At 44.2% G+C, this 12,408-nt stretch overlaps 2 protein-coding genes across 2 annotated transcripts in view; one reads left to right on the forward strand and one right to left on the reverse strand.

Moving 5' to 3' along the window:
* The window catches only part of LOC120846899 (insulin-like growth factor-binding protein complex acid labile subunit), a 35,982-nt gene extending 32,011 nt beyond the window's left edge, over positions 1-3,971 (reverse strand). Inside the window, exons 1-2 of the mRNA XM_040218806.1 lie at positions 3,925-3,971; positions 2,368-3,362 (exon numbers count right to left, since the gene is read on the reverse strand). Of these exons, the coding sequence (XP_040074740.1) occupies positions 2,368-3,362; positions 3,925-3,971 (1,042 nt within the window). The remainder of the gene's footprint in view (positions 1-2,367; positions 3,363-3,924) is intronic.
* Positions 3,972-10,212: 6,241 nt separating this feature from the next.
* On the forward strand, positions 10,213-10,809 carry LOC120846898. The gene has a single exon (XM_040218805.1). It carries the CDS (start codon positions 10,213-10,215, stop codon positions 10,807-10,809), a length of 597 nt encoding a protein of 198 aa, XP_040074739.1.
* Positions 10,810-12,408: the final 1,599 nt, after the last annotated feature.

Here is a 12,408-nt window from a genome sequence, read left to right on the forward strand (position 1 = left end):
GTTTCCACGGCATGATGCGACGCGAGACCCGGCTTTCCGTGGCAAGTTCCTGCATTTAGCCTTAGAAATCGAATCATATTTTTATATACGTGCAACTTCAAACGAAAAACTAAGATAGTAAAAAACGAAAGTGGCAGTGACCTTTATTTCCAAAGTGAGAAAATTAGTGAAATACAGTATTTAAGCAGCGATAGCGTGAATTAGTTTAAAATACATTTGACACGTTTCGAGGAGTGACAAAAAAACTACATGTTTATCAATTTCCTCGCTAAATTGAGCGAGGGAACTGACGGTGCGTAGGTCATGCCCAGTGTTGTGGGGAATACCGAAGAAAAGTAACGAAATACGTTACTCGCTACTTGCAAATAAAAGGAAAGCGTTACCGTTGCCGATAAAAAGTAACGTACGTTACTTTTGCGTTACTTTTTTTGTAATTATGAATTCACACGTCTTACTCTTTTGACGTTACAAATATATATAAGCTCCATATTTCAAGTCGTATTATGTAAGTCCAGAAACTGAATTTCATTACCTTATTCTTTTACGGTGTACTTATTTAAAAAAAAAGTATTGGGATGAATATGTAACGTGTAACGTAACTACATAACACGTTATTCGAAATCAATAACGTAAGTACGTTACCCGTCAGAGTTTCAAAAAGTAGCTATTAGGGAGTTTTAGGGAACCGTTTTTGCACATCCGATAACAGTGCGATGGGCCGTCCGGTACGAACTGCGCTTGTGGGAGACTTCTGCAGTAGCGCATGCGCAGTTCGTAGCGGAGGGCATGGCGTACCCCATCGGATGTGCAACAACCGTTCCCTAAAACTCTGTAGTATGTTACAACGTTACCGGAAAAAGAAAGCGTTAGCGGTAACGCCGTTACCTGTGACGCGTTACCGCCAGCACTGGTCATGTGACATCAACTTTCGCGCCATATGTTCTAGACGGAATTGGTCTATACATTTCATGTGACGCTGGGTCACGTGATGTTAATTTTTCCGCTAGTTTGAAACTGAATTGGTACATAGGTTTCATGACGTCAGATGACGTGATATCGATCTTTGCCCTTAAATTTTGGGCGGAAACTTAATGGGTGCGTAGGTCACATGACGTGAGGATCATCACTAAAAGCAGCGCGGAGACTAAATTGGGGTATACAATATCTAGAAGCCTCTGAGTGGCAGCCGACGTTTTGATAAGAAACGTAAGACTTCTCTTTCCTTAGCTTATGCGCTCCCTCTGAGACTCCTAAGAGTTCCATTTAGGGTTCTTTCTACTGCGATAACTGGGCCTCGGAATGCACTGTCATGTCACGAGGCCTGCAGCGAGCTGGTAGCAAATACTATAGTACTGTATATATATACAACTGTGACTCTAATAGAGTTTTGTTTTTAGTATGGCGTCCAGTGTGCGACTGATCACACCGACCAGCTTCGATAACGTTCGTGGATTGTAATCTCGTAGAGCTAGAATTTAAAATATTTACAGCGACTGTGAAATTGAAATTATTTGATTTCTTCGAGTAACGAAACACACTAAGAGGGTCTGTGAATCGGGAGCTGATGGCCGGTTATCGGGTGACCCTTCTCTCCCAAACAGTATTTTCTGGTTACAGGCGCCACAGGCTCCTTCCTGTCGCGCCTCATCGTCTGACGCGGCTGTCGGCTGCAACGTTTTCTAATTTTTGTTTTCTTCTATTTTTGAGTTTTTACGACTTCGTCGTGTTAAACTTCCGGCAAGCCCGTCTAAGTTGATGGGTCTAGAGTGGAGATAATGCTCTTGTTCACTTTCAATACACTGCGAGACTGCCGGGTCGAGACAAAACAAATTTCTAGTTGGTGTGGAGAACGAATGTGAATTTCACAAATGCATATTTTTTTAAGAAAGAAACCAGTGCAAATTATCAAACGCTGATTGCTGCCTTATGTTTTGTGAACCGCCTCTTTTGAGCTCTAGATAGCCAAAAGAAAAAAAATTTCACGTTTCTTTAAAAGGGGCTCACGAGTGAAGGTCTTGTCGTAGGAATTTAGGGGCGGTGTTGTGTTTGTCCCCCTTTTTTCTTTCGTTGTCTCGAGGTTTTTTCTCACTGGGATACGTTACTCGTTACTTGCAAATAAAAGGAACCCGTTACCGACCTACGTTACCTCAATATAAAAGCAACGCTTTACCGTTACCGTTAAAAAGTCACTCACGTTACGTTTTGTATTTATGGATTAGCATGTTTTGCTCAGTTGACATTACAGCTATGCATCAGCGCCATATTTCAAGACATAATATGTACACCCAGAAAATGAACGTAGTTACCTTATTTTTTTAGTTCTACCGAAAGAAAACATATCTTCGCGGTTCCTTAAAAGGGGCTCACCAGTGAGGCTCATGTCGAAGGACTCTGCGCCGATCTTCCTCAAGTCCTCGACCGTCCTCCAGGTAAGCGTGAGCAGCCTGTTCTGCGAAAGGTCCACAGTCACCAGATTGGGCGCCCCGACGAACATATTGGCAGGCAAGACTCGCAAGCGGTTGTGGGACAGGTACAGGACCGTCAGGTGCGCGAGTCCATCAAAGGCCACCGGATCCACCTCGGAGATCTCGTTGTACTTGAGGTCGAGTTCGGACAGGAGGGGCATGGCGATGAAGACCCGGGCGTCCAACCGCCGCAGCTTGTTCCTGAACATGTCCAGACGCTTCACCTGGGAGAGGCCCTCGAACGTGCGCTCGGTCAGGTTGGTCATCGCGTTGTCGCTCAGGTCGAGCTCTTTCAGCTTCGAGAGCCCCGCGAAGGCGAGGTCCTCGATGACCTCAATCTGGTTCCGCTCAAGGAACAGATAGGTCAGCAGGGGAAGGTAGGGGAAGGAACGCATCGTTAAACGCTCGAGTTTGTTGTCTCCCAGTTCGAGTTTCTTCAGCCGTGGTAAGTGGGCGATAGAATCCTTCTGGAGCTGCGTGATCCCGTTGGAATCGAGAGAAAGGACGGCGAGCTTGGAGAGGTTGTAGAAAGAGTGACTCTTCAGAGAGCCCAGCTCGGCCTGCGAGAATTTGAGGCGCTGGAGGAGCGGTTTCCGACGCAGGAACACACTGGGCACGAAGTCCAACTTGTACTTCTCCCCGAACGCGGTGAAGGTGACCGCCACGACTGACGGTAGCCTTTCCAGGGACTTGAAGACGGCATGGTCGGCCGACAACGTCCTGACCACGAAACACGTCACTTCAGTGCCGCCCTCCATGCCGGGGTCCCGCACTTCGTCGCAGCGACAGGACATTGGCTGGTCTGCGGGCTCGCACACACTGGGAGTCAGCTCTTCTGTGGATTCCGTCAACGTATGCGTGTGCGTGAGCAGACCCAGAAGTGCCAGTGCTGGAAACCTGTAAAAGCAAATCGGGGTTGCGCCGTCTCAGCATTTGCGAAGAATTTGCGTAACAAACTGGGGAATTCGTATCATACGTACACACGTTCAAAATATTCCTACTCTTTTCGACACTCTTAGATCATCCTGAGTGCAAACTGACCCACGATGCATCCCAAGTACCAGTCATCAATGTTTATTTTAAAACATGTTAGGCAGTGGTAACGGCGGGCGCTCCATGGCATTTCTGTGGTCATTCAGCTGGCAGTTACAAAAGAACCTTCTCTCATTTTTCCACCCAGGCCAGCCACTGGAGTGTAATACGAATAGCCGTTCTTACTGGTTGAGACGATTAGAGATAGATTTGTACATCGCGCGCATCGCGGTACGATATTCAGGCAGACGCCTCCGAGAGGGTTCGTCCCTCGACATCACGTGGCAAGTTAACGGCTCCGATTTATGAAGGAACTCTGCAAATGTCGAGCAATAAAGAAAACGACTATGAAATACAGGTGCAATCAAATGCAGAGTTGATGGCGCTGGCTTGGGACTAAAATTCGTTTTTAGAGGTACGCTCGCACCCTCCATCTATTTCACCAAAGCATGGTGCGGGTTGCAAAGAAACCATGTTTTAGCACACTGTATTTCTCAGCGGCTTAAATGTTAGCCGGGCGGCTCTTGGTCCGAAGACCAAGAGCCGCCCGGCTCGAACCCCATTTTCACTTGATGGCTCTACTTGGCATTCCCGGAGAGTCAGAAACATTGCAACTGTTCAGCTATAGTACCAAGAGGACAGCCATCTTCGGAGTTTCTTCCAGAAAAAGACCGTAATCAGTGTGATCGCCCACTGCATCGAGTGTGAAAGCTAATTAAAAAGTCCAAGGCAACAACCGACTTGTTTTATGGCCTATTTTTTCACCGACTTGCCTAATTAGATAGGAAAACTGCGGCGAAGTTCTGGCGCCTTCGGAGTGTTACGTTCGCCTGTGCATAGTCTCGTCCGAAAATAATGACGGTGATAGCAACTCCACTCCGGCTATTGTCAATTCTATGTCATAAAAAGGTTCGCTGTCCGAAAAGATATCAAGCTTGAGCCACCGTTCGGTTTTTGTGACATACCAGTGTTCGTTTTGGAACTAGCGGTTTTTCTGGTTGCAGGCTTACGAAAACTATTAACCTAATTGGTGCTCAGAGGGTTTACCAAGAGACTGTTCGCTGGTTCCATCCTCACTAAAACCCTGTTATTAAGGTTCAGTTTTCCTACTAAATTATTCGTGTTCGCTCTTTTGCGACGATCTACTTTTCTCAAAATCTCGAACAAAATAGGCAGCCCCTTAAAATGTGCAATTAGCTAGTCATTATTCACATCAAGTGGTAACTACGGAGCAAGGCTTGAAGTGAAGGACACAGCGAGGATTCATTGAAAAAGTGCAAATGCTACCTCACTCTTCCCGCAAAAAAAAAATGTCGCTAAAAACATCTATCTTGATATAGGTAAAGGTTGTTATGTTCAGGCAGTGAAGCAGTACTTGAAATTTCGATAGCTAAAACAAATTTGATTATAGATTAGCTAATAACGCCGGCTGCTCTGAGCGGTGCTGTAATACGGTGTATGAAAGGTTTTCCAGCAATTTCTACCCGCAGAGATCTCAGAGAGGCAAACGATCTGATCGACAGAGGACAAGCGGAAAATGACAAAGTCGGAATAATGTATTTACCGAAATCTTAATTAATCTACGTAACACAGGGCACGTGATCCTATGAACTTCCAGGAGTTCATGCCTCAGTGTCGCGGGTATGTTGACTTGGCATAAGAGTCAAAACGTGTTTCCGGCATTCACATTCTCTGAGCTTCCTCCATAAATATTTGGGGAACAACTACTTGTGACACTATAGAAGCCGTGAAGAGTGCAAGCTGCGGGTTCATGGGCTCCCATAGCTTTGACTTGAGTGCCACAGATCATTGACACCAACTATCGTGCTCTGCTCGAAAGTAGACACACGAGCATCGTTTCATGGGGCACAGTTGGCAACGCTGATATCCTCCGCTTTATTTCTTTTTAAACTGCGACCTGTATTCTGGATCTTCTTAACTACACACTTTATAAACTCCAAATGAGCGTCTCGTGAACGCTTCACTTAAATAACTTGAGCGGACTTGACAAAGGCAAGTACTTTAAATTACCCAACTACACATCAAGTTGCGCGAATTATTAAAAAAAAAAAAAAAAAACTACTCACGGCAATTATTCTTCGCTACAACTACAGATATCCCAGTTTTTTTGTTTATTTTTGCACCATTTTTAGTGAAAGCGTGACTTGAGTATATACTCTTAAAAACAATCCCGTATTGTTATTCCTTTCAAAAAGTGATTTTGACTTCCTCCTTTCTTTGTCCTTAACGTGTGTATTTTTTCGTAAGTAAATAAGTGATAGCATTTTTGAAGAAAACATCTCTAGAAGAAAGTCACATAAAGTACAGAAACCAAAACACCCAGTCCCGAAAAATGTAAAAAAAAAAATATAAATACAGTAAATGCTGTCAAAATAAATAAAGGACGTTTATTCTAAAGCAAGCCTTCCGGGTTGACTTCCTATTTGAGGGATGCAGCTTGCGTCATCCCTCTCCAACCGTCAAAGAAAAGTGGGCGGCAGTGGGGATACTTTTTTTTTTAATCTTTAAGTCAGTGAAGAACGCAGAATTCTGTAACAAACTGAGATATGTTGCGCTTTGCGATATGTACTGCTTAGCGCATGTGCCCAGAATTTCCCGGAAACCACAATTTGTCTCTCCTTTGTCAGCGGGTTTGAAGCGCCTGGACGAAAACGGTCGCGCCTTGCGCCTCGCTATTTTTAGGATGTGGTCCTCTCCGGGGGATTTATGGGTCGAGGATGAGTCAGTTGCGCCGTAATGATGTTATGCGAAAAAAAAAAAAAAAGGTCTACACAAAAGGGAAAGCATGTGCCACCCACGCCGGATCGAGCCCCCGAAATTGGGAGGGACATAACAACGTCTCTCGTGAAAACTGACGTACCGCTCATCCGCTTCCTTCACCTTCTTCTTTAACGTTGTATATAAAACCGTCAGTTGTGAGTTAGCGCCTGTCCTGTCCACTTTTTCGTCTGTCCTCGTCCTAGCGCTATTTGTAATTTAATTATGTGTAACCAACTAGCCCGCCAGAATGTTTTAATTCGCTTCTTCATCTCTTAGGTCGGTGTCAGCAGCTTGTGTACCGATTATTCGCTTTTTTCTAGCGATACAGTCGCCACCTCGCTGATCTCGGCAGAACTACTCCCAAGTGCTGTAGGGAGTGACGTTTCTTTCCAACGGACTTTCCGTTTGCTAGTTTCGGTCGGGTAAACAAATTAACCCCGGGGACAACCACAAACGGTCCCAGAGGGTGCAATGTAAAACATGCCACAAAGTTCGTGGAGTGTGAAGAGGGAAAGGTCTGTTCAATTCCACTAAACTGCGGCAGTCAATACATCGGAAAAACTGGGAGATGCGTCAGCCATCGACTCAGAGAACACAATTTGGAAGCATTAAAGGCTACAGATGAGCCTTTTCACCCAATCATCGTTCACGGCCGAACGTGCAGTGACTGTACTTCTTATTTCTGTGATGCTAGAATACTGTGCGGTCACATCAACAGATTTGGAACAGAAAACATTGAATCATTTGCCACAAAAAATTACCTCCCCCACCACAAAAAAAAAACATTTCTATACCTTTATTATCCCTGACAATGACAGAGGTCAAATTCCTTGCACCAGCGATAACTAGATAACTGATAGCTCATCGTGACGCCTGCGCTTTTTAAAGCATTATGTTTATAGTAAAATCCCGTTCCTTTTTATCAATTTTCTCGTTTCCTTCTTCGAAAACGTTGAAACTTCTGGGGGTGGCCGGTGGTTCTTATCTTGTGCCATTTATTTGTTGTTGCTCAAGTATTCTTCACCATCCTGTCATTTTTTATTTGAACGAATTGCAACGGCGACGGAGAAGGCCTTTTTGAGGCTCCAGTCCAAGTGGCAATATTTAGTGCTAGTCAATCCTTCTTAATAATAATAGGTTTATTTCCAACAAGAAAGGTACAGTGTTGGTGGGGGCTTTGGAAAAAAGCTGTGTGTACAGCTTGACTAGTCCTAAGCCCCCCTAAAGCAGCAGCTACAAGCAGCGTGCATGGAAAAAAAAAGAAATACACTGCGAACACTAAACAAAAAAGAGATTGAACAGTTGGCAATGAGATATATGAAACTAAAGAAAATAAGCAGGCACTATAGCATAACATCACTTGCTCATCGTTCAAGGGACTATAACAAAATACAATATTTAAGAGTGGACAAAAAATAGCACTGCCCCACATCGTTCAAGGAAAAACCAGAAAAATAGTCTACGTTAATTAATTGTACAATACACAAAACACAGGCACATTCCCCTTTACAACAAAAAAATAAGTAAAAGTACTCAGAAAATACACATAAAGGCACCGTTCAAACGTGGCCGATTTGCCCAGAGAGTATCATGTCCCGCAAGGTACCCACCGATAACGTGTCAAGTTCTATGTTGTGCATATGAAGGTGGTTAAGGATGGTCGGTAGTGTGTATGCTATAGTATAATGGCCATAATTTGTTCTAAAAAGAGGCACTTGCCAGGGCTGCAGAATGCGCGTTTGGTACGAGTGTACTTTTTGTGTTAGATTCGCTAAATATTCAAGATGATGTACATGCATGTTTTTTTAATCATATATTTTGCGCAAAGGCGATATCTATACAAATCAAAAATTTTAATTACACCCAGTTGAGTAAAAAGTGAATCCATTGGACATTCGCGTGGGACTTTGCAAATAGTTCTTAAAATCTTTTTTTGCGAAATGAATATTTTTTTACAGTTAGTAAAAGTAGTTGTGCCCCATACTAGATGACCATAGTCTATATGGGAATAAAATAATGAATTATATATTAACAACTCTACCTTAAGGGGAAATATGTGTTTATTACGATATATCAAGCCAACAATGCTGGACAATTTGGATATAATGTAGTTAACGTGATCATCCCATGACATTGTCTCTGAGAAAAAATACCCAATGTTTTAAAAGAAGAGACTAACTCAATTCTAAAAGAGTTTAAACATACGGTCTTGTTTATGTCAACTTGTTTATTCTTTGGGCGAAATAGAACTGCCTTAGTCTTATTTATGTTTATTTTTAAAGCGTTACATTTGCTCCATTTCGCTAGTTTTTCTAGCGTATCATTCGCGGTATCTATGAGATCTGAGGCGGTATCACCAGTAAAAAATAAACTAGTGTCGTCAGCATAAATGATAAACTTCGTTGATCGGCTGATATTTACAATGTCATTTACGTAAAGGTTGAATAAAAAAGGGCCCAAGATGCTTCCCTGGGGAACGCCTGACCGAATAGATTTTATTGATGATGAATGACCATTAATATGTGCGTAAAACGAACCTTCAAACAAAATATTGCGGTATGCACGTTTTGCATGTCTAAAAATTTGGGCTAATAAGTGTTTGTTCTTTAAAAAAAAAAAACGATAGTTGTGTGTCTTTTATGCACAAAAATCGGTGGCAAACGGCATTTTTATTTTTTTTTATTTTATGCGTAACTCAGGGTTTGCGAGATTTGCGGGAAAATCGGAAAGGACAACAACGATCGCACAAAATAATGAATCTATCAAGAAAGTAGTCAGCCGATGTGCTATACTGTGACTCATCCTACGATGGACTAAAGGCCAAAGCCACGGCCACTAGGTCCAATCACGTTACACGCTAAACTATGATATGCTTAACATTGATTAGGCGTGGACGCATAATGCTCCGAATCAAAAAGCGCTCCATCCTTTCTATAGCTTTGACACTGCAAAGAGTCTGTATGTCGTAGCTTTCTTTGCAATGTAAAATTTATAAGTCACTCAGTGCTATCCAATTCGAACCACTGTCCGCCCATACCCGTTAGTGATCCTAGACGCAGGCACCGACACGTGCATCGAAGCGAAACACTACGCAATTTGTAAGTGACTTGTGATTGGGTCTGGTGGCCCGCAGCTTTTAGCTTTAGTCCATCCTAGGGTGAGAGGAAATATAGATATCACCGCACTCCAGTCTTCACGATTTAGGCGTTGTTCAAAACGTTCAAGGTTATTTGCGCTTATATTTCTAAAATATATTTCATTTGCATAGGGTACGTTTCATTTTAAACCGACATCAGCAAGCATATAATTTTGAAGCTCATCATTGATAGTTTCTTAGATCAATCGTTTCATTTCATTTATTGACCTCAAAAGCATCTATTGATGCATCACATGAGGGGGATTACAAGAATGAGGGAGAAGTCGTGACTGATACGTATATGGGATGAAAAAAAGACTTATTCACCAATGCAACAACAAAAACGCCAAAGTGTACAAAAGAGAAAAACGTGCAATGAATTCCACACACATTGTGGAACTCGAACAGTACAAACACTGAAGTTGAGAATAATACAAATCAGATTCATAACTATCTGTTAAAAAAAAAGACAAGCAACTTGCTGAGTGACTCAGGAGTAGGTTTAGAAATAGCGTTAAACAACCTGTATGATTAAAATAATGACAAACATTCCAGGTTCATATGGCGAGGACTTAAGCGTATGTATGTTGAAGACACCGCCAAAAAGGCAACTGAATCCGGGGGAAGCTATACAGACGCTAGTTTGCCTGTGGAGTGTACATGATGGAACGCTAGGACGACGCTTCACGTTACCATTAAATGGTCGCGTCTCGCGGATGCTATTGAAAGCGCTTCTTTTGTGGTCGCGTCTCGTGAACGCTACAGCTTCCCGTGGCCGAGAGAAACAGACCTATAGCCATGGAGAAGGCGAGTGAAATTGCACCTCAGCGGCGCAGAAGAGCGGCGAAGCTTAACTCGGACCCCGAAGTAGTTGCCCGGCAATTAGCGGTTGAGCGTAAGAAGACCGAACAGAAGGAGGCTAAGCGTGCTGCGGAGACATCGCAGCAAAGGAAGGAACGTCTAGCAAAGCGGCGTCACCAGGAGGCTGAGCGACGTGCCCGACCATCTCAGCAGCAGCAACAACAAAACGCCATCATTAACGTCAAGGCTCGCCGATTGACTGACTATACGGTGAAACTTAGTGAAAGCGCCAGTGCGACTCGGACCGTCGAGACGGAGTTCGTAAACAATCCTTTTGGATGTGTGTGCGACGTGTGTGAAAGACTGTGGCACATGAAAGACTTGACGCCGGTAAGTAGTGCCTTGCGTGAAACGTTGAGTTTAGCGGCGCCGCCTACCCAATGGGGAACCACCATTGATCTTGTGTATCAGAGAAAGATAATCAATTCCAAATACTGCGTTAAGGCCATAGAGACGGCAGCGTGTTACTACACTGACCACCGAGCCGTCTTTGTGGCAATAGAGAAGCAACCAGACGTTGAGCAAAAAAAATAAATAAACATACATGTGTCATATAATACATATACCGTGTGTGTGTCATTGAAGCAACATTAAGCATGATAATCAAGCTAATCCTAGACAATTAGGAAAGCTAAGAATAAATAGCTGAACCTTTGCTCACGCTACGTACATCCTGGCATAGCCGAGCTAAGCCACTGCAAAGTTTTTTTGATAGCATACTCTATGGCAGTTTTCCTACTGGGTTGTTCAACGGTAGGATATTCTAAGCTCTGTTTACATATGAAATATGATCTACATCTGACGAGTGCATGTTCCACGAATTCGGTCGTGCCCCCGAGCCTAGTTGAGATGATATTCGAGAGGTTTCCTTAGTCAGTCTAGAAATGTCAACCTGCGACACTCCGCCCCCTCCGATCACGGCCCGACCAGCCTGGCATGAATGCCCGACAGCATACGTAATCTCATATTGCTTTTACACCACTGATACGCGAACACCACAACACACAACACTAGCTGTCATCGCGATGTTGTGCTATGTTGCCGACTCTCGGTTATACAAAACCAGTTTGATTGTCGGTTGGCACACATCATCAGAAAACAGAGCCGAACGCAGCACAGAAGACACGCAGTCACCCACAGCGAAACCTCGTTGTCTTTGACGCAGTTTCTGCGATTTGCATAACGTTGTCAACGTCGTCATGTCATTCTGCAATCCGGAGACAGCCATCTTAGCCCAGTGTTCGTAGCACCGCTGGCAGTGCTCCGGAACTTCGCTATTTCTAGCGGCTTCGTTTGCACGTTTGACAAAATTAGCGCGGATAATGTCAGTGCAAGCGAGATATCCAGCGTGTTTGGACTGGGAGACGGAATAGCTGTCGGCCTTCGCTGCCGCTGAGGCTCGGTCAGCTCAACAACGTTTATTAAACAATACGCGAGACGTGTTCGAAAAAAATCGCGAAAGAAAACGAGGTGGGAGGGCGGAACTTTCCGCCCGTCTGCCTGGTGAAGGAGAAAAACGTCTCGTTCCTCCCATCTTCTCATTTCCACTTGAGGGCGCTTCAGTAGAAGGGAGGAAAACGCGCAGTTACTACCTTTTTCTCCTTTTTCTATAGAGTGCAGCAGCGCTGTTAGATGCAGAATACAACGAACTGCTTCCTGGTAATAAAAATAGTATGCGTCTTGAATGGGTGGAGGCGACACAAGGAACGTAAAGTTCAAAACCAGTTGTACCAGGAGCGGCTTGAGGACGGCATTGGTGAATATCGAAGACTCCTTCGGCTGCCTCGGACGACGTGCGCAACAGCGTAAGCCACTACAAGCTAAGCGATCCCGAGGCCACCGCCGGTAAACCGGTGAGCAAAATCAGTAAAGTTGCCAGACACGCGAACAAAATACCGCCAATTGCAGAGGGATCCCGAGCCAAGGCGTTTGTGCGGCCCGAACAAAAGCTCCCCCATTCCCGTGAGCTTTCTACGTCAGCGAGGCTCCACGCAAAGGTGTCACGTTGTTACCACGTGATGCATCCCGGAGTGCAAGTGGAGGATTTTCTCCCCCGTGTGAATATCCCTTAGGTTTTTAGGAACTATATAAACTTTTGTTAGAACACCCGACCGCCTTGTGATTGGGTGTCTT

This window comes from Ixodes scapularis, unplaced genomic scaffold, assembly GCF_016920785.2.
Source record: "Ixodes scapularis isolate PalLabHiFi unplaced genomic scaffold, ASM1692078v2 PGA_scaffold0__279_contigs__length_252992795, whole genome shotgun sequence".
Taxonomy (NCBI): Eukaryota; Metazoa; Arthropoda; class Arachnida; order Ixodida; family Ixodidae; genus Ixodes; species Ixodes scapularis.

Excerpts from the sequence above, each read along its gene's own strand:
- LOC120846898 (XM_040218805.1), top strand. The coding sequence starts at position 10,213 with ATGGAGAAGGCGAGTGAAATTGCACCTCAGCGGCGCAGAAGAGCGGCG.